The sequence below is a fragment of the Mus caroli genome, chromosome 12 (genome assembly GCF_900094665.2).
Source record: "Mus caroli chromosome 12, CAROLI_EIJ_v1.1, whole genome shotgun sequence".
Lineage (NCBI taxonomy): Eukaryota > Metazoa > Chordata > Mammalia > Rodentia > Muridae > Mus > Mus caroli.
This window is the reverse complement of record NC_034581.1, coordinates 25,071,590-25,099,582: the sequence shown is the minus strand read 5'-3', so window position 1 is coordinate 25,099,582 and position 27,993 is coordinate 25,071,590. Positions and strand designations below refer to the sequence as shown.

At 48.1% G+C, this 27,993-nt stretch overlaps 1 protein-coding gene across 2 annotated transcripts in view; it reads left to right on the top strand.

Moving 5' to 3' along the window:
- Positions 1-25,780, top strand: part of Colec11 (collectin subfamily member 11) — a 29,392-nt gene extending 3,612 nt beyond the window's left edge. The window contains exons 2-7 of one of the 2 annotated variants that reach the window (XM_021179058.2): positions 2,321-2,476; positions 6,773-6,844; positions 20,778-20,849; positions 23,905-23,958; positions 24,608-24,703; positions 24,878-25,780. In XM_021179058.2, coding sequence (XP_021034717.1) covers positions 2,344-2,476; positions 6,773-6,844; positions 20,778-20,849; positions 23,905-23,958; positions 24,608-24,703; positions 24,878-25,287 — 837 coding nt within the window. In that variant the 5' untranslated portion in view covers positions 2,321-2,343 and the 3' untranslated portion in view covers positions 25,288-25,780. The remainder of the gene's footprint in view (positions 1-2,320; positions 2,477-6,772; positions 6,845-20,777; positions 20,850-23,904; positions 23,959-24,607; positions 24,704-24,877) is intronic. The other variant, XM_021179059.2, reaches the window with a different exon arrangement.
- Positions 25,781-27,993: the final 2,213 nt, after the last annotated feature.

Here is a 27,993-nt window from a genome sequence, read left to right as displayed (position 1 = left end):
ATCTTGACTCCACAGATTTTGGGGATAACTCATGGTTGGGAGCAACTGTAGTAGGGCCTTGATGTTATTAAAATGGGTGTCAGCACAGGCAGATAGGGGGCTCTGCAGGTCACAAAGGCTCCTGGGACTTGATCTGTGCCCTCACTGCCTTGCTCTGTTCTCTGTGGAGAGGTGAACAGGATGATCTCACTGGCTGTGTATGCTCCTCTCTTGCCTCTGATGACTGGACGGCTGGCGGGCTAGTCAAGGTGGGCTGCAGAGCATCTTGAGCTTTGAGTTAAACTATTTCTCCGCCCACCCAAGTTTTGTAGCTTGTTAGCCATGGGAGCGCCACCGGCTTCTTTGACTGGAAAGACAAATCTAGCCTTGACCCCCCCCCCCCCCGCTTTCTCTTCTCGGTAGCTTCAACACTGTTCCCCAGAGCCGTAGCTGGCCATGACCTCATGTTTCCCATGGAATCCAGTGAAAAACAACCAGCCTTGCCTCCACAACACACCCCAACTATGCCTTTCTTCTTCGTCTCTGCCATGGTGTCCCCACAAGCCCACGCTCCTGCATACTGTGGTCTCCTTAGTCTGGCCTCCTCACTCCCATTTATTCCAATAAACACAGTCTCCAAAGAGGAGCCAAGTGGCTCTCTTACAAAGCTATGCCCTGATCAAAAACTTCTATGTTGTTTTGAGGGACCCCCTCCCCAAAGGTTTCACAGTAACATCAGCTCTGCATAGTCACTCTATGCATAGTTCGGTGGGGTTTTTTTTCTCCTTTGTGCTCACAAGGCCAGGCAACTTCTTCCCAAGCTCCATTCGTGCAGAGGTTGCACCTCTTGATGCTTCACCAGGACACCCCTCCCACCTCCCCACCCCCCATTCCCCATCCCCCACTCTGTCTCTGGATAGCAGCACATGCCTGTCCAGGCAATCTTGCCCTGCCTCTATTTCCAGGGGAAGATTGCTCTTCTTTGCTGCCTCTGGTTTATCTGTCTATCCTTTTGCCTCTTTTTAAAAAGATTTCTTTGTTTTCTTGTATGCACACACCTCTATGCATGTATGCACAGTGCCCACAGAAGCCAGAGGAAGGCATTATGTCCCACTGGAGTGGGAGATTACAGCACCATGGGGGTCCTGGAAACTGAACCTGGGTCCTCTGCAAGTGCAGAGTACTCTTACCCACCAAACCATGTCTCCAGCCCCTGTCTGTCTCCTTTGACTGGTGTCTTAGTCAGGGTTTCTATTCCTGCACAAATATCATGACCAAGAAGCACTTGTGGAGGAAAGGGTTTATTCAGCTTACTCTTCCACACTGCTGTTCATCACCAGCGAAAGTCAGGACTGGAACTCAAACGGGACAGAAAGCAGGAGCTGATGCAGAGGCCATGGAGGAATGTTCTTTACTGGCTTGCTTCCCCTGGCTTTCTCAGCCTGCTCTCTTATAGAACCAAGACTACCAGCCCAGAGATGGTCCCACCCACAAGGGGCCTTTCCCCTTGATCACTAATTGAGAAAATGCCTTACAGTTGGATCTCATGGAGGCATTTCCTCAACTGAAGCTCCTTTCTCTGTGATACCTCCAGCTGTGTCAAGTTGACACACAAAACCAGCCAGTACAACTGGAAAGGAACTTTTTCTCTACCCCAGCACCTGGAACCATGCCTGGCAGAAGCTTGGCACTTGGAAATATTGCTAAGTGATTGACTGACCCAGGGGATAGGGGTTGGGAAGCATCAGCGATCCTCTAGCATAGATAGTGCTGATACCATTGTGTGGCTCTGATGCACCAAGGGGAACCCCCTCCCCCAGCTTCCAGACCCAGTTTTTAATATATCCTTCTTTCTTTTTCTCTTGCCACTACTGTTGGCCTTTCTCATTCCCTCTTCCTTTTCTGCTTTCAAGCCATCTAGTGTGAATCTCTGTTTGTACTCAGCTGTCCCTGGCCCCCCAAAGACCCCAGTCATGCTCCAAGCTCTGCAGGAGGTTCATGTCTTGCATAGGGGTCACTGTCTTCTTTGAGCCTGAGTCTCTGCCATTAGGATACGTTGGAACTTCTGGGAAGGCCTTGTGTTCAGTGACTTGTTCTCTAAGGGAGGCTGGTCAGTGCAAGTGACCTCCAGCCAAGGCTTAAGGAAAGAGGTCTGAGCACACATGGTGCTCTAGCTGCCTGGGAACTTCAGAGACTCTCAGTGGAGATTGGTAATTGGTATGTGACTGAGCAAGTGAGAGAGAGGCATCAAAACTCAGTGGAGATCACATGACTAGGGCTTGCTGCTTGCAATGCATTGTCTGGTCAGAGCCCGTCACTGTTTATGGCTTCCTTCTTCCAGGAGTCGGTGTCCTGCTTGCACTCATGATGATGAGGGACCTGGCTCTTGCAGGCATGCTGATTAGCCTGGCTTTCCTGTCCCTGCTGCCATCTGGATGTCCTCAGCAGACCACAGAGGACGCCTGCTCTGTGCAGATTCTTGTCCCTGGCCTCAAAGGTAATGGCTTCTCTGCTGCTCTGGTTTTGCCTTGCTCACATCTCTGGGTGTCTCGGTCTCCTGCATGGCCTGGCACTTCAGCACACACTCACAAAGACTGGCTCTGGACCAGGTACACCTTGGGAAATCTGCCCATCTGTTGGGCCTTGGGATTCTCTGACTAGGAGACCAAGGCTCCATGACATTTAAACTCTTTCCAGCTAAGAAACTGTGGATTTCTGGTTAGCGATGTATATGCAACCCAGCCTTCTCTTCAGGAGCCTTGTATTAAGGCCCACTCCTGTGGTCCTCTCCTGCATAAGCCAGACTGCTGAGGTCAGCCAGCCTCTTCCCTTCTCTCTTACGCCAGTGTTTACATCTCACGGCTTGAAGGGGTGAATTCTGCTTGCAGAAACATTTGCAAAAAGGACAAAAGTCCAGGGATGCCTGTGGCATTTCTTCACTGACAATGAGTATATCCAACTATTTCACGCACTACGTGAAAATGATGGACACACCCCTTCATAGTCGGGTCAGGTAGTGCCAAAGCTTGACCTGGCTGAAGGTTTTGTGTTCACAGATCTAGATCTGATTCGAGAAGATGCAAATGGTAAACCAGTGCTATGAGCAAAAAGGAAACAGTGCTATTGACAGTAGAAATTGAGATGGCAGATGGAATGTCAACCTGTTCGGATAGAAAGATGCCTCCTCAGAACTCATGGGGGAAAAAGAGGTCTGTGTAGCTGGGTTCTCTGTGTGAGTGGAGAGGGTCACAGAAATCTTATCCTAGGTACATGCCATTCTCCAGGGTTTGTTTATCAACACAGGTAAGGAGCCCCTGCCACCCCCCTGAGCTCTGAGCAGTGCTGGAGACATCTTTGATCTTGATGACCGCTTGGGGGTTTCTTTCTAAGGCCTCCAGGAACAGCTGGATTTAGACTTAAGCTTCTTGGGAAGGTTTCCACCATCTTGGGTGGAAAACCTTTAGAGGCAGAGGTCAAATTTCTTCTTGATAAAAAGGATCTCACTTTGAAGCCCTGGCTAGCTGGGAACTCGATATGTAGCCTAGCCTGGATTAGAATCACCACGGAACTCTGCCTGCCTCTGCCTCTGGAGTGCTGGGATCGAAAGTGTGCTCCATCGTAGCTAGCAAAAACAACTTTTTATGATAAAGTAGTTTCAGGACATAATGTAATCATGGATAGATTTGAGGAACTGCATTAGGGGGGACTTCAGAGCCTGGGCATGTTTTTTGGGGTCAGTAGTGGGAAGCTCAGGGGTCTTGTCCCCCTCTACCCACTGTGGGTTACATGGGAAGGTTCTCCAGGAGAAAAACACTTGAGTGAAGAAACTTTTCTGATATATATTTATATATATATAATTTACAGGTCCTGTGTGTGTGTGTGTGTGTGTGTGTATATACACAAAGGTGTATGCTTGTGTGTGGAGGCCAGAGATCAGTCACTGGTATTGTTCCTCAGGCATATCAACTTTGGTTTGTGAGCTAGGGTCTCTCATTGACTTGCTGCCTACCAATTAGTCTCAGTCTGGCTAGCCAGGAGCCCCAGGGACTCTCCTGCTTGGCCTTTTATGTGGAGTTTGGGGATCAACTCCAGTCCTAAGCTTGCTGGGGCAAGCATTTACTGACAGTTATCACCCCAACCCCATGCATCATGTTTTAAATGTCCTCACTGGTGTGTTATTTCTCATTCCTACTCTTGCACATAACCCCTCACCCATTAAATTCATTAGTTCTCCAGCATGACCTTGGGTGAAGCTGAACTTTGCCTCGGGATCTTAGATGGGGCATGGGGGTTGGATGGGTTAGACATTCCCTAGCTTCCCCTTCACACCAGGGAGAACATTCTTGTAACACGTGAGCTGAGAGGTTCCTGGTTTGTTTGGGAGAGGAGGTGAGTTGGGAATCAAGATGAACAGCTTTTAATAAAATCAGACCCAGGATGAAAGGGGAGGTCGGGTAGAAGTTGTGTGGTGAGCTTAGTGACCTTCTTGCCTTCTTTTCTTAAGAGGCAGGGTTGTCAGGTAAGTGACAATGTGGTGGATGATAGTCTAGTTCACCCAGCCTTACCCTAATCCAGGTAGGGATTAGGGACCAAAGAAGCTGTGGTCAGGCCCAGAGCCTGTCCTTGGCCTGTCACTCAGCTCTCACAGGCCATGTTCTCACTTATGCACATCCAACTGTCTGCCTCAAATGAGTGAGAGCCATGCGCAAACTCTGGGAGCTTGCTAGAAAACTTCCAGAAAAGCTGGAAGGTGTGCCTAGGGTTGCCTCTCAGTGAACAGTGCCAATGCCTCTCCCGTGGTGGAGGCCTTCCTTCAGCTGCTCTGGGTGACCAGAGATTTCAGCCCCGTGGAGAGAAGGGCCGTGGTAGCTGCTTACTGTGACACACACTGTGATGCATGTACTAGGGAAGAAACATGTCTCCACCCTTACCCATCTTTGGTGGGTCTCTGCAGCAGTGGGTTTTGCTGTTGCTCCTTCATGGGTGATCATGTTGTCCCCTGTGGTCCAGCCCCTCAGTCTATCCCTGGCAGACATCTGGACAGCCTTTGCTTCCCTTCAGCCTGTGCTGACCCATGTCTCTTTCCTCTGCTCTGGCTGGCTGCTTCCTGCTCACTGCACAGCTTCAGCTTAAAAGCCACTTCACTAGGGAGACATCTGATCTGAATAATCCCATGTCACTTTGGCTGAAGTTTGTGCCTCATCCCATCTTATACCCTATGTGGCTAATGAGACTTCTCATGTCAATTTGACTTAAAATATCTTTCCTCCTGGGTAGCTCGCAGAATGTTCTCTTTGTCGGCGACGTTTCTTCTGCAGTGTCGCTGACATTTCTTTGCTATTTGGCCCGGATTTTTCCCGAGTGGGTCTCTGCAGGCTTTTATTGTGTTCTTGCTTTCTCGCCACCCCCCCCCAGCCACCCGCCCCCCAATCTCAGCCTTGGAAAGTGCATCTGGCAGCTCTTCAGACTCTCAGACATTTTCTTTCTCTCTGCTCCCTGGAGTTCCTATGAGATGGGCTTGGGCATTTATGAGGGTTTTTTTGTTTTGTTTCGGTTTTGGTTTTTCTTTTCTTCAACCTCAATTTGATAACCTCAAAACAAAACCATCAGGGCTTCGCAGATGACCGTTTCTTAGCGAGGAGAACTCCTCACGCTAATGTTTTCTCTCATGGGAAGTGAGTGAGCCCCTTCTTCTGGCCACTGTTTTCTAGCTGCGAGGGTGAATTTCAATCAGAGGGTCCCAGTGGGCTTGCTGTCATGCTCATTGCCGTACACAGCCATGTCTCCTGTCTCTCTGTCTCTTTTTCTCCTCCTCCTCCTCCTCCGTCTCCTCTCCTCCCTCCTCTTCCTCTTCCTCCTCCTCTTCATTCTCTTCTTCTTTCTCCCCCTCCTCCCCCTCCTCCTCCCCCTCCTCTACCACCACCTTCTCATCTTCCTCTTCTTCCTTTTTCTTCCTTTTGTGACAGTGTTTCACTCTGTAGCCTTCCTTGGCTAGCCTAGGACTCACTATATAGACAAGGATGTGTAGACCAAGAAGCAGAGACAAATAGATCTCTGTGAGTTTGAGGCCAGACGAGTCTATAACTCAGTATATCTATCCTTTGGTGACTTTCTGTCTTTTAGGAAGGAAAAAGAAGAATCAAACTTGTGTTGTAGGAAGGTCATTTGGTAAGGGTTAGAGAATAGGTATGGTCCTCTGATTCCGTGACCCAGCTCCTTCACCCCCACAGACTCACCTTGTCAGATATGCTGACTGCTTATTTACACCTCTGTCTCTTGTACCTGGCCATTGAACCCCCAGACATGAACAGCATACTTTATTGATCTCAGGAATTCCGCATGGAAGGCCAGAATGAGTGCTCCATGTGTCATGCTGAGAGGACCAGTGGACATCCTGGTCTGTTCTCCCAGCATGTCACCAGACTACATGATGTTTCCCTGGGGGCCACCTGATACATTCCTCCTCACTTATCCTTATGGCTGGAGTGCTGTGGAGAGTCCTGTATGGTGGGAAGAAGATTGGGAACCAGGCCAGAAGGGACAGTAGAGGGAGGGAAAAATCTGTTCCCCCAAAAATAAAGCAGCGTAGGGAGCATCCTAAGCTTAGACCTGGGCACTCAGAGCTCTCCCTGGTGATGCTGGTCTAGGCATGCAGTAGGGTGGACAGGGAGTCGGGCCAGACTGGCTGTACTATGTGTGAGAGCCTTTCTAGTACTTCTGTATGGATGCATAACACCATAGCTAGCCCTGTCCTAGACAGACCGTGCCTAAACAGATATGACTTCTTCCACAGGGGATGCAGGAGAAAAGGGAGACAAAGGAGCCCCAGGACGGCCAGGAAGAGTCGGCCCTACAGGAGAAAAAGGTATTCACCGTTCCAGCCTCCATGCGGAGGAGGTGGCTGGAAGAGGGAGGGGGCAGAGATCAACTGAGGCAGAGGCTATCGAGGGAAAGGCACAGTGCTGGCCTGCAGGGCCCTGAGAAAAACACTGTGCTCTGGAAACACAGTGGTGACTCCCTGAATGCCAAGGTTCAGGATCACAGCTGTATTAAATGAGAGTGCAGCCGTGAAGGAAGGGTGGAAGGAGGTAGGGCACAGGCAAAAGTAGCTGACACACCTACGGAGCAAGCAGACACAGAGCGAGCAGACATGGCTGAGTGGAAGTGGTTTCCACTTAAATATAACAATATGATTCTGCCTGTGGAAAGGAGGTAAAGTCTGTGTGTGAAGGAACCAGAACACGCACGCACAGGGATAAGAACATGTGTGTATAAGAATGAAGGTACACATGTAGAGAACCAGGCTGTGGATGTTGGGTAGCCACATCACTCACAAAAGCGGGGAGCCAGGATATGCATCGAAAGAATCAGAACACTCAGGAACTAGATGTCCAAGGGAAGGAGCTAGAGGGTGGACCTTCTCTAGTTTATGTACATGTATGTAATGGAATTTGAACATACATGATTACTTAAGTGTGAAAGGACTTCCATAACAGCAGGTGCTCAGTGTGTATGGTTGTCATCTATAGGATGGCATCATCTTGACTATTTTGTATTAAATTTTAAAATGCTTTACTATTTTTAAAAATTATGTGCATATGTATGTGTCCGTGTATGGGTTTGTGCATGTGAGTGCAGTGTCTATGTGCCACACCCAAAAGCTTGGCTGCAGTCCTGAGGCAAAAAGTTTCATGGAAACTGGTCTCCTGGGGTCTTTGGCATCCCGTAGCACTAATGTGGTCCAAACTTGTCCTTGTGATAGTCAGTGTATGGGTTTGTGCATGTGAGTGCAGTGTCTATGGAGATCGGAAGGGGGTGATGGAGCCCCTGGAGCTGGAGTTATCTGCAGTGTCTATTGGGCTTTCTTGAAAAGCAGCAATCACTAGTTTTAAAATGATTTATTTTTATTATTTCAATTATGTGTGTGTGTATGTATGTGTATGTGTGTGCGCATGTGTGTATGTATGTGTGTATGTATGTGTGTACGTGTGTGTACCTGTGTGTGTATGTATGTGTGTGTGTGTGCATGTGTGTATGTATGTATGTATGTATGTGTGTGTGTGCATGTGTGTGTGTGTGATATACATATGAATGCAAGGGTCCACAGAAGTAAGACATGTCAGATTCCCTTGGAGATGTGGTTCCGGGCAGTTGTGGGCTATCTGATATTGCTGCTCCTCAGGAAGAACAGTGTGTGCTCTTAACCACCAAGCCATGTCTTTGGTCCCAAGGCTTTGTTGCCTTTTATTGATTGATTGATTGATTGATTGAGACAGGCTCTCACTATGTAGCTCTAGTTGGCCTAGAACTTGCTATGTAGAGCAGGATGGTTTTGAACTCACATAATTCTGTCTACCTCTGTCTAGTTTACATTTTTAAAAAATCATTATTAAAAGCTATATAGCCAAGCAGAGGTAGCACACAAATTTAATCCCAGCACTCAGGAGGCAGCTAGAGATGGATCTCAAGTTTGAGGGCAGCCTACACATTGAGTTCTAGGACAGGTTATATAGAGAAACCCTGTCTTGGGAAAAAGAAAAAGAAAAGGAAAGAAAAGTCTGTAAAGAAAAGCATTGTCAGGCTAGGTGTGGTGGTGCATGCCTTAAATCCCAGCATTCTGGATGCAAAGGCAGATGGATCTCTGTGCATTCCAGGCTACCCTGGTCTACACAGCAGGAGACCCTGTCTTTGAAAACAAGTGAATGAATAAAGAAGAGAAAGGAGAGCACTCCCAACTTGTGTGCCCCACCTGTGAGAACATGCACTGGCCAGCGCCACAGCCGATCTTGGGACACTGGAAAGTCTCTTTCTGTTTAAAAAAACTATCAGAAGAAAATCTTTGAAAGTTTTTGAAGAGTGTTTTACGGACTCTTCCTGGTCAAGGGCACAGGCTGTGGTTTTGAGCTCGTGAACTGTGAGGCCCTTGTCAGGTGAGACTTGACCATCAAACCCCTCCGTCAACCCCAAGCACTAACTGTTACTTCTTATTTTTTCCTGTTACTCTTAGAAATGAATCACAAATGATGAATGGGATATTATCACATTTCAGAGGTCAAAATGTACCAAGATATTTGCTGTGGGGTCCACACTTGTCTCCGTGGCCCTTGATAACGTTTTACTCATTTTCACAGAGAGATCTTATGGATCGGCAAACATGTTTCTGTGTCTCACCCCTTTTGTGCAAACAGTTGCAGAAGACATCTTGGGGATTGCTGCAGGAGAGGCTGCAAAGGTTTCCTCATACTTTTTACTCAGCAATTGCTGTGCTGAGCTGTGTGATTATTTTGACTTACCTAAGGTTCACATTTTCTTGGATGTTTGCAGCCATGTATGTATGTTTGTGTGTGTGTGAGTATGTATGTATGTGTGTTTGTTTATGTATGTATGTGTGTGTATTTGTTTGTGTGCGTGTGTATGTGTGTGTGTGTGTGTGTGTGTGTGTGTGTAGCTTCAAGATGTACTCTGATCTTGCATTGCTCATTAGACTGAGTGTGCATTTGCAAGTTTGGGTGGATGTGGTAATGCACAGGCAGGGAGATCATGAGTAACTCCAGGCCTCCTGGGCTGTGTCCTCATATCTCTGCCACGGTGCTAGGAGGTACAGCTGGACTCCTTCTAGAAAGCTCTGTTTCACCATGCTTTAATTCCAACTATTGCTGGGTTGTGGAGAAATCCAGGTCCAGAAGGTGGTAGGTTTCCCCTGCCCTGGGTAGATGCAGCACCAACAGTTCTGTTCCTTAAAGCAGTCCCAAGGCTGCCCAGAGCCCTCTGTCTCACAACTGCAAACATGACCCATATCTGTAGCTGGGCTTGGCCTTGCTGCTCCCTACCTTTCAGCCTGGCTAGCTTTCAGGCCCACAAGGTGAGGCGTGAGCTGCCTTCTCCATAAGGTTGCATGCTTTACAGACATCTGCATGGTATGTGCTGTGGGTGGCTCCTGCTGGGGCCTCTCGACCCATTTGTTGGGGATGGTCCAGCTCTTCCCCATTACCTCCTGGAGGTGTGGACAATCTCTCTAACGTGTGGCTTTGAGACCTTGCTTTCCTATTGATTTGAGGATTCTTGGGGATTAAGACTCCTGGCGTTTTGCTTCCCTAGGACCTGCATATAGGGTCCAGGCATGTGCCTCTTCCTCAGCGTCCCCCTGAAGAGGCCTACATAGAACCGCAAGCCTGTGCTCCCTGCTTGCTCCTGTCATGTTAGTACTGTGCTCTGCCTCCCCAAGGAATTTCACTTCCTCTCTTTCTTCCTTCACATTTATTGTATTTTTTTTTTCTTGCTGTGTTCCACATACAGTCAATGTGGTTATGCATGCCTACCATCCAGCACTCAGGAGACTGAGGCAGGAGGGTGGTGAGTTTGAGGCCAACCTGGGCTACATAGTGAGATACTGTCTCTAGAACAAACCATAACAAAACAAAACCAACCCCCCCTCCCATTGAAAATAAAACCAAAACAAAATACAACACATGACACTTCAACCAAAGCAGCATATTCCAAACTGTGATAATAACTGTAGTATTGTGCCAGAAATGAAGGGCAGCTGAAGGCATGGGGGTAAAAGCATTGACCAGATCAGAACAGATGCAAGAAGGTTTAATGAAGAAATGCACTGCAGGAGACAGATGCAGGGGCTGAACTCAGAGAAGGGGAGGGGGAGAGGAGGGGAGGGGAGGGGAGGAGAGAAGGGAAGCGATGGGATGGAATGGGAGGAGATGGGAGGGAAGAGACCCTAAGAAAGACTTTTTTATACAGGTTAAGGGGAGCTACATGGTTTAACCTTGTGTCCAAGAGTGGGCTTATATTTGGATAGACAAGCAGGCACCTTGTTATCTTAAGTAAATGTTACAGCAGGAGTCATTGTTCTTGATTTGGGCCATGTGGGGTGAGATGCATAGGCTCTAGGTGTGTGTGAGCATCACAGGCTACTGGGGTCTGATTGTTAACGTGGAATTTTCTGACTCTCTTCTTTGAGACAGGCTTTCATGTATCACAGGCTGGGCATGAACTTGCTATGCAACCGAGGGTGGCTTTGAAATCATTCTCCTGCTTCAGCCTTCTGAGTGCTGCGGTAAAGGGTGGGCAGCACCACACCCAGTGTACTGGCTGCTTCCTTTTCTGTTGTCATGACAGAGGACACTCTGACCAAAGCAACTCTAGAATGGATTTATTTCCACTCACACTTAGAGGTTAAAGTCTGTCATCTCTCACACTGGCAGAGTTTGAAGCCGCTCTTCTGTCACCCACCACTACTTATATAGCCTGATCTTATAGAAACAAGATCCACTGGAGATCCCAGGAGGTGGACCTGTTAGTGACTGGTACCTTCAAAACATGCTGTGACGGGTGCTCAGTGAGTGCTGCAGTTGAGCAGCATGTCACCATTTCTTCTTATTCCTTGACACTCCTGCAGCATGTGGGCAATGAGGACGGATCTACATTGCCCTAAATTTTGTGTGCCTGGGGCTCAACCTAACACTGGTACCCTGAAAGCCCTTTTCAGATGTTTGAAATATATCTTGAGATTTAATATCTTTAAGTCTCTTTGAACTCCTTGGGTAATCTCAGCTCTGGCTGAGGGCCCTGTCTATGTGTACCCCCTGTGGGCCCCCCCCCACAACCTGTGGAAGGCACTGAGGTTAGCTTGTACTAATAGGCCTAGGTGCTGCTGCTGCAGGCGGCATTTCCCAGGGCGGTGGGCTCCCCACTCTGGGCTGGACAGCTCAGCTTTCACCAGATGTAACTTGTGCCCACCCAGTGGGCTGGTCTGGAGGAAGTGGCTGACTTGCAGAGTGAGCAGCCCCCTGCCAAGGGAAAGCCTGCTGGTGAATCCAGTTTTCTGAAACAAAGCCAGGCAGAGTGGTGCCAGCAGAATTGCCTGCTGTCATCTGCCCTTTATTGAGACAAGAACAGTATCTGCATTTTTGAGTAGCGTGCTGTGTGGCAGGCGCAGAGTGGCTCTGCTGATGTGACTTGATATGTGTGTGCTGTCCCAGATTTTTCTGTCTGGTTCCCAGACTTATGCTGTGAGAAGAGCGGGTGGCCACCGCGTTCCCCTGCCATAGAGGCTGAGGCCCCTCCTGGCACAGGCAGTGGAGGGCAGCTGTGCCAGCGCTGGGCTGTCATGAGCTGTGGCGCACACGCCATCCTTCATAAAAATCGCTGAGGAGGCTGAATTGCAAGTGCCCCCTTTGCCCCATCTCTACTTCAAAGGGCGCTGATATCTTCATTAAAATTAATAAGAATCACGCACCTGCTGTGAGCTGCCCGCCCGCTCCTATCCTCCTGCGTGTCTGGAGGACAAATGGGAGCCACCCCACTTCTCGTTAGAGTAATGGGCTGTAAGGACGGCAAGTCACAATGGCTCCTGGCATCCTGAGTGTCTCAGTGAGCTTCTCCGCTTAAAGGCACAGGCTCTAAACATGTCTCGGCACAGCTGACCTAGTGTGTATATTGCATAAAGCTTAATGTCCTGTGGTCTTGTGGAGCAGCCAGAAGACCTTCCCGGAAGTAGGAAGGAAGTGCAAGCTTTTGTGGGAATCTCCTCCTGCAGGAAGTTTAGCTTTGTAACTGGGACACCACTTTGCCCATGGAGCTAAAACAAGCCTGTGACCAAATGGAGGATGGGCAGATAGTCTAGATGTCACAGAGGTTTTCATCCCTTCTTTTTCCTCAACACTCCCAAATGCTAGTATAGTCCTAGCAGCATCAGCATCAGCATCAGCATCAGCATCAGCATCAGCATCAGCAGCAACAGCGACTGATCCCATGTGAAGTTATGATGGTAGAGGGTCAGGTAGCAAACAGTCCCCTCTGCTTCTTTGGGTAAACTAACTCAGTGCTAAATAACTTCACTGTTCTGGGGTGTGTGAGGATCAACTGTATGCCTATACACATGTGCTTGCACACATGTATAACATATATATTCATACACATGCATATGTATTATATGTACAGTATGTGCTTATATGTGGACATGCATGCCCACACAAAAATTACTATTTGTATGTTTCTATGCCTGAATGTAAGTATGCATATATAAAGTGTCATGTGTTTTTGTGTCCACATATAAGTGCACATATGTATATGTGTACAAATGTTCTATGTATATATGCTTGAATTCACATGTACATTTGTGTGTATGTATGGTATATAGCACACTATATCTTTGTATGAACACATATGTATGTGAATGAATTGACTTATATGTATTTTATATATGTGCACACACATATTTACATATACATATGTGAATAGGTTTGAGGTGTTTGTATATATGCATGTTTGTATACATGCATTACATGTATGTATGATTATGAAGCATCTAGTTGTACAGTCAAGCTTATGTGTGGTGCATATGTATACTCTGTGTATACATATTTGTATATGTGTGTTCTAGTTAGTTTTGTTTCTCTTGCTGTGCTAAAACATTTTGACCAACAGTAACTTAGAGGAGAAAGAGTTTATTTCAGCACACAGGTTACAGTTCATCATTGAGGAAGTCAGGGTAGGAACTCAAACCAGAAACCTGGAGGCAGGGACATGGGAGAAATTCTGTATTTTGGCTTGTTCTCCCATTTACTCACAGACGGATGCTTAGTTGGCTTTCTTATATAGCCCAGAACCACCTGCCTATGCATGGTTCTGCCCACAGTGGGCTGGGTTCACATGCATCAATGAACAAATCAAGACAATGCCTCACAGACAGGTCCGTAGGCCAGTCTCATCTAGGCAATTTCACAGTTGAGGCTTTCCTCTCAGAGGACTCTAGGTTGTGTCAAGTTGACAAAGTAAAGTAGGACAGTGTGTATACATTGATGTGTTTATAGTATGCATGTTCATGTGTGTGCACCTGTGTCTAATATACATGTGTGTATGCTGTGTGTATGTATGTTTGGATTGCTCAGCTCCAGACCCGACCCTAGCAGATGTTCTACTCTCAGCGGCTGCTCTCGTTCTGGAGGGTCAGAGAAGGACTGGGGTAGGCCCAGAGATGTTCTCAGGGAGGCGATGGCTCTGTCTGCCTAGCCCAGACTGTCTCACAGAGGCCCTCTTGTGAGTGTACCCAGTCTTCTCATACTTGAGGTGCCATGATTGGGGCCTAGTGGTCAGGCTGGGACAGAAGGAATGAAGTGCTTAGACAGGAAAGGTAGGGTTGTCTGACTGTCACTGGCCAATGGCCCTCATACTCAACGGTTACAGCACGACCTCAAGAGGCCGTTGCTTGCTTTCCTATAGGCCTAGAAGACTATGAGTCTGCACAAGACCTTCAGCCCTGGTTCTTAGAAGTGTACCCTCCAGTACTTCCTGGGCCAGTGGGGAGTAAGCTTGGGGGTACCCTGTGGGTACCACCACAGAGGCAGACTTGGGTAAAGTCCCCTGTACAAGAGCTGAGGCACATTTGGAGCCCTGATGTAGTCAGGTGACATTGGTTTGGTAGAATCCAGTCATTTGGTACCTGTCTATGATCTATGCATGTCACTCTGGCTTCCTTATCTAGTGACCTGGGGTTGTGGGGACATATAGGACATCATTTACAGGTGAGAAAACAGGTTTAAGGATGATTACAACTTATCCAATTCTGTGTGAAAGTGAAGCTGGATGTGGCAGCTCACATCTTTAATCCCAGCACGTAGGAGGCAGAGGCAGGTAAATCCCCATGAGTTCAAGGCCAGCCTGGTCTACACAGTGAGTTCCAAGCCAGCCAGAACTCTTGTGAATGGAGACCTGGGACTTGGATCTGTTTGCATGTAGTTTGTGCTTGGAATCACGGGACAATGGTATTCATTGGTTCACTGTGTGACCTGTGGAAGTCACCTCCATTTTGTAACTTGCTTCTGTGTTGAAGCAAAAGACAACTGGGTCAGTCATCTTGTTGTAGAAGTTAGGTTGTTCTACCTGCCCCGTGTTCCCAGAAATAAGACTCAGATTCAAAATACATTTACAACTACCTTGGCCATATAGCTAGGCTCTTCTATGACTAGACCATAACGTAAAATAATCCACTTATTCTAATCTACCCACTGGCTTGTGGCTTGTTCCCTGAGCTCAGGTACCATGTGTCTGTCTCATCACATCTTCCGGGTAAATCTACTGCCTGGCACTATCCCAGAATCCCGCCTGCCTTCCACCTTCTATTTCTTGCCTATACACTAAAGATTTATAGTTGACAGGTGTCACATCCTTACAGAAACAAGATATTTTCTCTACACTAATACTGCTGTGGAGAGCCACCGACTAGGACTTGAACTATGGTGATTTGTTTCATTGAGTGTTGGAGACTGGAAATCCAAGGTCTAGATAGGGCAGGGCTGTTTTCTCCATGGCTTGCAGACAGCTGCCCTTTCTTTCCCCTGAGTCCCCATGCAGCCTGTCTTCTGTGCATACCCAGTGTTTCCTCTTCGAATGCCACTGGCACTGTTGGATCAGGGTCTGACCTCAGTGAATACCCATGGGCCTCTTTAAAGATTCTATTCTCAGGTCCTGCAGAGCAGGACTTCAGCACAGACTTTTTAGAATGACTGCTTAGCTCATCAAAAGGTGGAAGTGAGGGGCTGGGATGTGGCTCAGTCAGCAAAGCACTTGCAATGCAAGCTCGAGGGTCTGAGTTCAGGCCCAGAACCCATGTGAAAAAGTCAGGCACAGTGGTGCCAATGTGTAAGTCCAGTGCTGAGGATGCATAGTCAGCCTAGCCAAATGTGTATGTAGTATGTATATGTGTATGTGTGTATATGTATGTATGTATGTGTGTATGTATGTATATATATATACACACATATATATGTGTGTGTGTAAGTATATATATATATGTGTGTGTATATATATATATGCATGCATACACACGAATATATATACACAGCATTGGACTTAGTCACCCATTTGAATGTACTATCCTGGCACGGCATACGAGAATTGTCTGCATTTGTTCCTTAAGGATGGAGAAGGGAACAGACCTTACCTGGGGTTGCCATACACCTCACTGTAGCCCCTCACTTGTTCCTTCTGCCTTCAAGGATTGGGTGGTGAGTGGTGGTGGAATCTCAGGCAGACTGAAAGAAGCCATGTCTAAGCCCGTCCTAGCTGGCTTTGGTATCCATCAATCACTTGGGACTGTGTTAACCTGCAGGTGCATGTGCACCTGGCCCTTGGGGCTGTCTATAGAGGCTGCCACACATCCAGACACATGAGTGACTCTGCATGTGATGATGAATGGTTGTTGCTGGGGACATGTGTATCCCACCTGCTATGTGCCAGGTGCAGTTCTGGGTGGTGTGCCTGCTTCTCTAGCATCCAACTAGAGGCATGCTGCCAACTCTGTTTCATAGGTGTAGACCCAGCACAGGGGCCACTGAGCCAAGCTCTGTGGTGGCATAGAGCCACTGAGCAAGGCTGTCAGGCATTGGGGTGGTCACTGGGGGAGAGGACAAATGACTTATTTGTGGGTGTTTTCTTTTCAAAATCCTTTACCACAGGATTCAGCTTCTTATTTTACAAAAGAGTTAATTTATGTATTTAAGTATTTTTCTTGAATACACACACACACACACACACACACACACACACACACACACACACACTACATTCCATATGTGTGCTTGTTTCCAGAAGAAAATATCAGATTCCTTGGAACTGGAGTTATAGATGGCTGTGAGCTGCCATGTGGATTCTGAGAACTGAACCCAGGTCTTCTGTAAAAGCAACCAGTGCTCTTAACCACTAAATCATCGCTCCAACCTCTTGTATATATTTTGGGGTAGGGTCTCATTCTATCTCATTCTATAGCTCTGGCTAACTTGAATCTTAACTATGAAGACCCAGGCTGGTCTTGAACTCACAGGGTTTTATCTGCCTCTGCTTCCCAAGTGCTGGGATTAAAGATGTGGGCCACCATATCCAGTTTACATTTTTATTTTTCTGAGGCTGGGTTTCATGTAGTTCAGGCTGGTCCTGAAGTTATATATAGTCTAGAATGACCTTGGACTGCTGGGTTTCTTACACGTATCTCCCGAATGCTAGGAGTACAAGCATGTGCTACTATGCCAGTTTACACCATACTGGGGATTGAATTTGGAGCATTGAGCATGTTAGCCAGTGCTCTCTCAACTAATCTATACCCCAGCCCCAGACTCCAGGTTTACAGAGGTGGAAACAAAGACTCAGAGAGATTAAACAACTTGTCCGGGGTTACTCAGCTCTGTAAGGTCAGAGAGGATGTGCAGACTTAGGGCTGTCTCACTCCTCTTCTCCCCAGACCTCCGCACATCTTAAACCAATGGCATCAATGCTATGTGCATTGTCCAGCACTCAGGGGCCCAAGGGGCCCCCTAAAGGCTGCAAGCTGCTGCCTACCCAGGCCAGCTGGCAGTGTTTGCTTTCTAGGGCTCCAGACTCTGCCTCACTGTGCCCTTCACATCCTCTGTGCTGAGTTGCTGCTGGCTCCACCGTGCCCCATTCTCCACACTTGCTCTTAGTTCCTGTGTTCCCTGATGGTAGGGGCTTGGCACGTGCACTTCTCCAAGGACAGGAGCTGAGTGTGGTGCCAGCTGGTATCAGGAGCCAAGTGTCAGCAACAGCTTTGAATCCCTGCTCCTGTTGGGCTGTGAGGGTTAGGGATGGGCTGAAGCCAAGTGTTCTCAAATCAGCCTCAGGTTGTGGCTGATTTATGAGAGCCGGACTCATGCTGGACTCTGCTGCACGCACTCAGTCGGTGGACTGAATTGGACAATAGAGTGCTAATTGATTGTTATGTTAAGGTGGGGGGGGGTTGCTGGAAAGAAAAAAAAATCACCCTGGGGCTTTTGAGATGCAGGTGTTTCTCCTCCAGGGATTTTTGAGCCTCTTTATTCCTGTCTGCCTGTTACCTCAGGGACCCAACTTTCTTATCCCTTATGTGGCTGGAAGGCTGAGAAGACAAAGGCGTGGTATAACTTTTCCTCTACCACAGCCTTGAACCAGTTAGACTCTTTAAAGGGAAGCAGCCCCACAGTGGTCCAGAGACCTCTGGATCCCTTCCCACCCTTCCCTACACAGCACACAACAGATTCAGCATGCACACTTGGAAGCCTCAATCCCGCCAGCCTTGTGGTAGTAGGCAACAGATCTCCCAAGGTTTGGGGCATTTAGTGGGAGGTGGTCTTTCCAGGGTAAGATCTTTGGTTTTCACTTTCTAGGATCCATCTTCCCAGGCTCTGTCTGTCTAGACATGTGGCAAGCCTGTGTATTGGGATGACAAACCTGTCTGTTCTTTATACACAAGAGCAGTGAAGTGGGGTTGGGGTGGGGCAAGAGTCCCCAGGTGGCAGATGGGTAAGCTCCTGCATGTGGGGAGCTGCTCTGTCCCCACCTCCACGGTGGGGCTTCAGTGGGTCATTCTGACATGTCCAATCTGTAGCGTCCATGCTCCATGCAGCCAAAGACTTCATTAAAACGTTAGCTATTTTTGTGTGTTTGTGTGTGTGTGTGTGTGTGTGTGTGTGTGATTTCCTTAAAAACCCAATTGCATGGTCTAGCATGAACTACACTGATGTCAGAGATTGGGCACAATTGCTAAAGTCTCCCCTTCTTTTCCTGTTCTTTAACTCATTGATCAAGGCGCTGACTGATATCCTGATGGATCTGCTGTTGCCTTCCCTGGTCTCAGCCTTTCTCCCTTCTGAATGCCCTCCCCGTGCCCCCTGTAGGGCTTCACGGAGTTGCTACTGAGCCTGCCTCCCATCTTTTCTGGTGCCCTCTGATCCCTCTATATTCCTTCTTTACCAGCGTCAAGCCGTATTCTGCCCCCATGTTACACCCACTGCCTTTCTTCCACAGAGAGGTCACAGGATACCCTCTCTGGCTTTCCTGGTTTTAGGATGACCCACTCTGCACCTGAGTACCCAGGCTGGAAGACTTGACCTCACCTCATATCCCAACACTGAGGTGCTGTCAACTCCCAGACACTTGCCAGTTAGGAAGATTCTTTTCAGTCTCCTAGATGCTGTCTAGGTAGCCACCGGCTGGCCTCTGTGCTTGCCTTGTCCTTTTCTCAATCACGGCCAGGTTTCCCAAGCAAGAATCTCTCTCTCCCCCCTCCTCCTGACTCTCTAGTGGGCTCCACTGCTTCATGGATGCATTATAGCCTCTCAAATCCCCTCCACAGCCTCCAGATGGGTCAGGGCCCCTGTCCTGGGCCACCTCAGGGCCTCTTTCCTATGTATCAGTTGTACCTCTTCCCTAGGTTGCAATTGCTGGATTGTCCCCTGTACCCTGCTGGATCAGTGGCTTGTTCTGCTCTTCCACCCACAGAGACTTTACCCATCACCTCCTGGCATCAGGAGAGTAGAATGGTTTTCAAATCAGCAGATCATGGCTCTTGATATGGTTCTGCTGGACTTTCAGAGTCCAACCTGGTCGAGTCACTTAATCTTGGAACTGCCTCTGTGCAACGAATCGGTTTTAGAAGCGGTAAAGGAGAATCTGTGTGCATGGATGTGCTCTGCAGGCAAGGACTTTGTTCTCATGCTCTTCCCATGGATGGTGTGTTTTCTAGTCAGCTGTGGCTTAATGGAGCCAGTGCTCTGTCCTCTGGACTCCCTCTGATCTATACTGAGGGAACACTCTACCCACTCTGTATGAGCAGGCCCTCTGGGAAGTGCTGGGCTATCAGGTGCTTCATCAGCACACAGCACAGCTCTCCCTCCTGTCTGTCTTGAGAGAGCTTCCATTTGTCTTTGTGACCCTAGGGGCAACAGAAGATTAAAAGATCACGGCATCTTGACTACCCATGAACCTTTCCATGGTGAAGTTGGTGCCTGTCTCTTCCTCAGCGCTTCGCTGTGTGCTTGCTTTCTACTTGTGCTTTGGTGTCTCACCAGTGAGAGTCCCAGAAGGTTATGAGGGCACCACAGAGGAAGCAAGGGTACTCAGGGAAGGACACAGCATTGAGAAATGTCTTCTGCCTTGGTTTGTGGTGGAGCTGGGAGAGAATAGCTGGTCTTAGATGTGTAGCTTTAGTCCAGTGATTAGTGTTCTCTGGGACCAGGTAAGGCCAGCTACTGCTCCATCTTGCAATGGATGAGGGGTAGCAGAAGGGATGGAGGCCTTGTGCGACTGGAGCGAATCCTTGCTGACAGGAAGCAGTCTTGAGGCATGTAGAGAACATTCTAGTAGCATCTTCCTGTGGTATCTGTCTCCTGCAGAGCCACCTTCAAACGCAACCAGAGGTGCCTAGGGCTTTGTTGTTCCCAAGAGCATCCAGCCCAGGATGCTTTTAGTTTGGGTGTGAGAACAAGCTTGGAAGACACAATTGAACTAGGATACAGGGCAGGGACCTGCTCTTCCTGACCAGGCTCAGAGGAGAGTTGGCTTTAACTGAGTGACTCAGGAGTGCTGCTTGCCTCCTTTCTGCCACCTGAGTGACTTATCTTCTCCTTTGGAAACAAAACCAGCAGGCTATCTGTGAGGAGTCATCCTGTGACTGTAATATGTGTGCCCTTGAAGAGCCTGTATTTTGTGATGTCTCTTCTTGTGTGCGTGTGTGCATATGTGTGATGGTGAGGAGGAAGCACATAAGATCATCTGCGCATATATGATGTGGAGGAGTAGGCATGCCAGATCACATGTGCACACTATCTGATAGAGATGAGGAGGTGTGGCAGATTGCCTGTGCATTTGTAATGGAGAAGGGGAGAGGCGTGTGTGTGTGTGTGTGTGTGTGTGTGTGTGTGTGAAAGAGAGAGAGAGAGAGAGAGAGAGAGATATGAAGGGGCATGTAAGATCAATAGTGCATCAATCAACTTTGACCTTATTCTTTTCTACAGGAGACATGGGGGACAAAGGACAGAAAGGCACTGTGGGCCGCCATGGAAAAATTGGTCCCATTGGCGCAAAAGGTATTTGTGACACACATCTCTCCCTATATTCCCCACTAGGCTCAGGATGTCTGAGAACAGCCACTGGCTGTGCCTCTTTGCCTGGGGCTCTTGTTTTCATGTGTCACCCTGATAAACTCTGTCACAGGATTCTCACTCCAGGGAAACCAAAGGGGTTTCTGGCTCTGTGAGCATCAGGGTGGGTGGAGTCATACCAGCCTGCAGCACTTACAGGGCAGACTATTTAACCTCCTGGATGCTGGACTCAGATCTCAAATCTTCAGCTTTTCCTCCCCTAGGAAGCACGATGAAATGATGAGAGACTCATGTGGTCAGGAATTCACTCCACAGGTTGGGTCATGAATTCATCCCACTTCCTAGGTTCATTTTGCCAGTCTTTTGAGACTGTAGAATGACTCTCAGCTTGAACAGGGCATAAGGTGGCACCAGCAAGTCTGAGATAGGAAACTCCAGTGTCCGGCAGCACCTGATGCTGCATGTGACTCCTGTGACTTTGGCAGGTTAGGACTCCCTCCCTGTGGCCAGGATATCAGGTACAAGGGAGTTAACAGATAGCTGAATGCTGTCTGTCCTGTTTTATGTCCTTTGGTCTGCATTTTAGTCAGCAGACATGTTCTGAGCACTGGGACCCTAGGGGGACAAAACGGTCATGTAGCTTCCTGTGTGATCTCATTGAGGTCGGCCTGGGGTCCTGTTGTGGATTGGCCAGGAGAAGACTGAGCTTTGGTGGCCAATAGCTGGTGAAGAGCTCTGCTGGCAATCAGAGGCAATAAAGGAATTTGGCTGTGGTCTTCTCAGCTCTGTCCACTGGGTTCTCGGACTGGAGCAGGTTGACCCTTGGCCCTAAGAAGTCTTGGTCTGAAGTCTGAGCTGTGAGCTGCTTTGGGTGGATTGTTGTGACCCACACCATGGATCTGCTGCAGCCCTGTGCTGACTTTTCAGAAAGAGACCGTTGACCTAGAGTGTTGGGAGGTGGGCACTCGGCTGTCCCTTCTCTGGGAAGGACCTGCTATCAGACATCATGGACAAGTCGGTGTGCTGAGGGATATCTTCCTGATAAGCATGGAGTATTGAGGAACTTGCAGGCTACAAAACCTTTACAGAATCAAGATAAAGGATAAGTCTCATAAAAACTGCCATTTCAACTGTTCCAGCTGCACAGTTCAGTGGTGCCAACACATTCGGAATGTGATGCAACTGTGCCCGTTGCTTCCAAAAGCCTTTTATCGCCCCACGGAGACACTGCACCATTAAGCAGTAACTCCTTCCCTCCTCCCCAGCTCTGACAACCCAGACTCTGCTTTTTGTCTCTGAATTTGCCCATCCTCCATATTGTACAATGGGCTTTGCCCTTTGTGGTCATTTTGTTTCTCTTAGTACAATGCTGTCCGAATCCATCGTGTAGCAGTTGTCAAATTCCCTTATTTTAACACTGAATAACACCTACTTCATAGATAAACCATATTTTTGTTTTTCTAAGTATTCTGAGAATTCTTTCCCTGAGGAGACATAAATAATGTCTATCCCTTCCTCCTAAGGTCCCAACAGCAAACCAACGTACCATCCTACCAAAGTCCAACCTAGAGGATAACTGGATTTATTTGGTTTATAGGACAAGGTTACTTGCAGAACTGTGGGGGACCCCAAAGCAGTAACACTGGAGAGTCACAGTGATGAAGTCCCCCCCAACTTCTATGAAAAGTTAACCTTTGCTAGCTTACATTTTCTGGTACTCCTGAGACCCCAAGGTCACATGAAGTCAGGGAAGAACTATATATAAATGGCTGGCAGGGTCCAATGACCCTCCCCACTCCCCCATTAGTCATGATCTGATAGCATCTTGCAAGTAGGCACAACTGGTATGATGAAGAGGGTGGGTGATTTGCTCAGAAGACTGTGTTCTGTGCTACAGTCTCCCAGGCTGTGGGCATTCAGGCCATCTGTCCCCATTGGCTGCTGTGGACAGTGCTATAATGAGCAAGAGGAATACAGAAGGGATACGTATTCTTTTCCACACAGCATGTGTGCTGGGCACATCTCCAAGTCTCATATGTGGACCAGGACCACCTTGATTTGGCTTTGATTAGTTGATTGGCTTTGTTTCTGGGTAGGGCTGCCCTCTTGAGTCCTGGTCAGGCTGAGAGTCTGATGGTCTTCAAGCTCCTGACAGAACACAGAGGAGTGAGATGGGCAGGGGGGCTGCCTAAATGCTTCCTTCCTATGCCCATGGACCGTGAATCTAAAGATGTGGAGTTCTTCATGGAGATAGTTCTGTATGTTAGTGGTTCTAAAATGACTGATATAGGCATGTGTGTGTGCGTGCATGCACGCACACACACACGCACGCACACACGTGCGCACACTCATGTGGCTTGATCTTATAGTGGCTGGATAGCTCCATTGCTCTCATTGTTTTCTATACCTGTGTGTGTGTGTTTGTGTGTGTGTGTGTGTTGAGATTGATGGCTAGGGTTAAGAGATGCTTCACCTACCTACAAAGAGGCTAGTCAGGAGTCCTGGTGTTTATGCCCTTTTGTGATACTCTACTATCTGGAGTGGATTCAGAGGAACTTGGGTTACAGCTTGGGATGATCAGTGTGTGAGTTTGACAAAGAGAACTTTCTGGTCCTGACTATCCACAAGCTTACCATACTCCCATTTTATGTTCATCTGGATTTTCCTGTTGTGCTAAGAGACATAAAGCTGGCCTACTCTCATCTGCTCCTGGTGTTAATTAATCACACAGTGTTGCCTGTAAAGCACTCCCCGAGGGGAGGAGTCAGAGCTGACTTCCTTTATGGCATTGGCTGCTCCCCCAAATCCCACAAAATGCAAATGCCCATATTCATAAAGAGCAGGGAGAGCTGTCTACAGAGTATGGTGATGGAGAGTGATGGGAATTGAACCCAGAGTCTCAGACATGCATACTGAATAAATATATACTGAGCCACACCCTCAGCTTCAGTAAATACAATTTTTAACTTGACACATTCTAATTCAAGGGATACCTGCCCCCCTTCCAAATGCTAACTTTAATTTTTCTTTTTGCTTCTAGGTGAAAAAGGAGATTCTGGTGATATCGGACCCCCTGGCCCCAGTGGAGAACCTGGTACGACATAAAGGACTTAAAATCTATTAAGTTTATACTTTAAAAACATAAACTGTGGCTGGGCGTGGTGGTGCACGCCTTTAAGCCCAGCACTTGGGAGGCAGAGGCAGGCGGATTTCTGAGTTCGAGGCCAGCCTGGTCCTCAAAGTGAGTTTCAGGACAGCCAGGGCTATACAGAGAAAGCCTGTCTCGACCCCCCCCCCCAAAAAAAAACCTCCCCGCAAAACCAAAACAAACAAAATAAAACAAACAAACATAAACTGTGGGGCTGGGGTGATTGACGGTCCAGAGATTAAGAGCACTGGCTGCTTGTCTAAAGTACCTGGCTTCGATTTCTAGCAACCACAATACTTTGTAACTTCAGTTCCAGGGGATCAGATGCCCTCTTTTGGCCTCTGGGTTACTGTAGACACACGTGGTGCACAGACATAATGCAGGCAAAATACCCAAACACAAGCACACCTTTTCAGGGTTGGAATTGATCTGTAAGGCATCATTCGGTGTGGCAGGCTCAGGTGTACCTGCCCTAAAGGTTGTGACACTCGTCTCCTGATCCTTCTCTCAGAAGAATATGCATCTGGTGTGTGTGTGTGTGTGTGTGTACATCCTTCTTTTCCAAAACTATAACATAACAGGTTATTTCTCCTAGGCATTCCATGTGAGTGCAGTCAGCTGAGGAAGGCTATTGGGGAGATGGACAACCAGGTCACTCAACTGACAACTGAGCTAAAATTCATAAAAAATGGTACGTTGGATTGGGGTCTTTCCCTTCCCTACTCCGCCCCTCCCCCCTTCTCCCCAGCTGGACAGCAGTGGCTTCCATGTTCTGCTGCTCAGCGCCCACCGCTGCCGTGCCTGTGGCTGTGGTGTGGTGGAGTGCGTTGAGTTTGTTTATAGAAATGCAAGTGCTGGCTTTCAGCACTGCCCTCCCCTGCAGCTGTTGCTGGTGTGCGTGAGACTGAGAGCAAGATCTACCTGCTGGTGAAGGAGGAGAAGCGGTATGCAGATGCCCAGCTGTCCTGCCAAGCCCGAGGCGGCACACTGAGCATGCCCAAAGACGAGGCAGCCAATGGCCTGATGGCTTCATACCTGGCACAGGCTGGCCTGGCCCGGGTCTTCATCGGTATCAATGACCTGGAGAAAGAAGGTGCTTTCGTGTACTCGGACCGCTCCCCCATGCAGACCTTCAACAAGTGGCGCAGTGGAGAGCCCAACAACGCCTATGATGAGGAGGACTGTGTGGAGATGGTGGCCTCAGGTGGCTGGAATGATGTGGCCTGCCACATTACCATGTACTTCATGTGCGAGTTTGACAAAGAGAACTTGTGAGAGCCGACAGGGGAGATGGCCATCTGAACCCCACCTTTTATAGACACCAGCGGCCACAAACTAACCCTGAGCACCAGTCGCCATGTCTGCGGGTTCCTCTCTGCATGGAAGTGCCGGGCCTCATTGACAGTTGGAAGGGCTGTTTGAACCGTAGGAGGGGAAGAAACCTTTCTTCCGGTGCTGTTCTGAATAGGTGGCGTATTATCACCTTTGTCAGACGTTCATTATGGCTAACCACTCGGAAGGATGCTGTGAAGCTCTTGTCTTGGTCCAGCATAGTAAATGTTGCAGCAGTCATCAAACTGGCTATAGGGGCAGGAGTTGCCGCCCACCCTATAAAGTACACAAAGACTGCCCAGGTGGTGACCAATGTTTCTATAGGTTACGCTATCACATAGATTCCTTTCACTATTATCCGGGTAGGAAGACTGCTGTTCTGCTTCACATCCATATTTCAGGAAAACAAATAAATCCTCTGATTTCTGCTATGGAATGTGTGCTGTTTTTGTTCTAGCTCCTTCATTAGCTGTGTTATCTATTGATGTGGATAAAGTAAATCACCCTGACATACAGTGATCTAGACCAGGAGTCTGTAGAATAGGGATTCATGTGAAGCTTAGCCAGTCTGTCACAGCGAGAGTTGGGTCACACCGTTGATTTAGTAGGGTTCCACGCCTCTCAAATTATAGAGTGGAGAGCCTTGGCTTCTCACTGGCTGATGGGGAGCAGAGGCCACCACAGTCTTTGCTAGGTGCAGGTCTCTCTAAGGCATGGCTCAACATGGCACTAGCAGTGATCAGAGCAGTAAGGGGAGGGGCCAGATGGAGCCCTAGAGACCAAAGCCACACCCATCCTGACCTGGCCTTGAAGCTCTGGGGAGCTTGAGTAATAACCTTCGCTTCCGCCTTTTATATGTCAGAAGTTTTAGTAAACAAACAACCAAACAAACAACAACTAACCCCTCACTTCCCAGAGAAAATAAATCATCACATGGGACCCAACTTGGGATGGAGAATAGAGTGAATTATGGTGATAGGCTCCTGGAGGGAGCTAGTCTTTCTTTGAATCTTCTAGGGAGGTCCTTGCTGCTCTACGCTCTGTATAATTCTCTTCTCTTTCTTCTTCTCTTCTCTTCTCTTCTCTTCTCTTCTCTTCTCTTCTCTTCTCTTCTCTTCTCTTCTCTTCTCTCTCTCTGAGTTTTTTTTTTTTTTTCATGAAAGGATTTCTCAAGACAGGATTTCTTGGTGTAGCCCTGGCCATCCTGGAACTTGCTCTGCACACCAGGCTGACCTCAAACTCTCAGAGATCCCCCTGCCTCTGTCTTTCAAGTGCTGGGATTAAAAGCACAGCCAAGCTGGATAATTTTCTTCTGTTGGCATGTGTGGGCAGGTGGTGGTGGGGGGCTTCCTGGATGATAGGGCCTTACACAGGCTTTACCTGCTCCTGAACCCAGGGCCTTACACAGGCTTTGCCTGATCCATGCAGACTTAGACTGCTCCATGAAGGATGTTTGTATAGCAAGCCAACTTGGAAGATGAAATTGGTGTCTCCCTTGTATCTCACCTTACAGGCACAGAAGAAATGATGCTGGGAGCCCGTGAGTGCATTCCCACTGCTGTGTCCTAAAGGAGTCGTCTGCTTCTAGGGGAAAGGGTAGGCGTGCTGTTGCTCATTACAGTGGGTCCAGGTCCCTAGAGTCAACCCCCCTGAATATTGGTGCCGTGAGTGCTAGTTCTACGTGCTTTACTTGAGTCTCATAGAGATGGAGTGTGGCTGTGAACAATGAAGTCCTTTGTCTCCAGGAGTCTTGTGCTTCCTGTCGGCAATGATGATGCTGAGAGGGCTGACATGGTGGCTTGGAAGGGGGCACCTCAGACTTTTATAGGCCTAATTATTCATCTATCTATCATCTACCTATCTATCTACCTACCTACCTATCTTCTATCTATCTATCTATCTATCTATCTATCTATCTATCTATCTATCTATCTATCATCTATGTATCTATGTATCTATCTATCATCTATGTATCTATCTATGTATCTATCTATCTATCATCTATGTATCTATCATCTATGTATCTATGTATCTATCTATGTATCTATGTATCTATCTATCTATCTATCATGTATGTATGTATCTATCCATCTATCTATCTTCTATCTATTACCTATCTATCTATCTATCTATCTATCTATCTATCTATCTATCTATCTATCTTCTATCTACCTACCTACCTATCTATCATCTATTCCATCCCCACTGCACTTTCCCCTCACCCCTCTCCTCCCAACCCCTCCCTGTCATCTCCCCTACTCTTCCTACCCCATCTACTCCTCCTTTCTCTTCGGAAAAGGACAGGCCTCCCAAGCATACGAGACAGCCGTGGCTATCAAGTTGCAGTAAGACTAGGCACCTTCTTTCCTATTAAGGCTGGCCAAGGCAACCCAGCAGAAGAGCATTTCAGAGGCAGGCAAAAGGGTTAGAGATAGCCCTTACTCCCACTGTTAGGAGTCCCACAAGAAGACCAAGCTACACAACTGTAATGTAACGTATGTGCAAAAGGCCTAGGTCAGATTCATGCAGGCCCCTGGCTGGTGGCTCAGACTGCGGGAGCCCCTGGGAGCCCCTGGGAGCCCCTGGGAGCCCCTGGGAGCCCCTGGGAGCCCCTGGGAGCCCCTGGGAGCCCCTGGGAGCCCCTGGGAG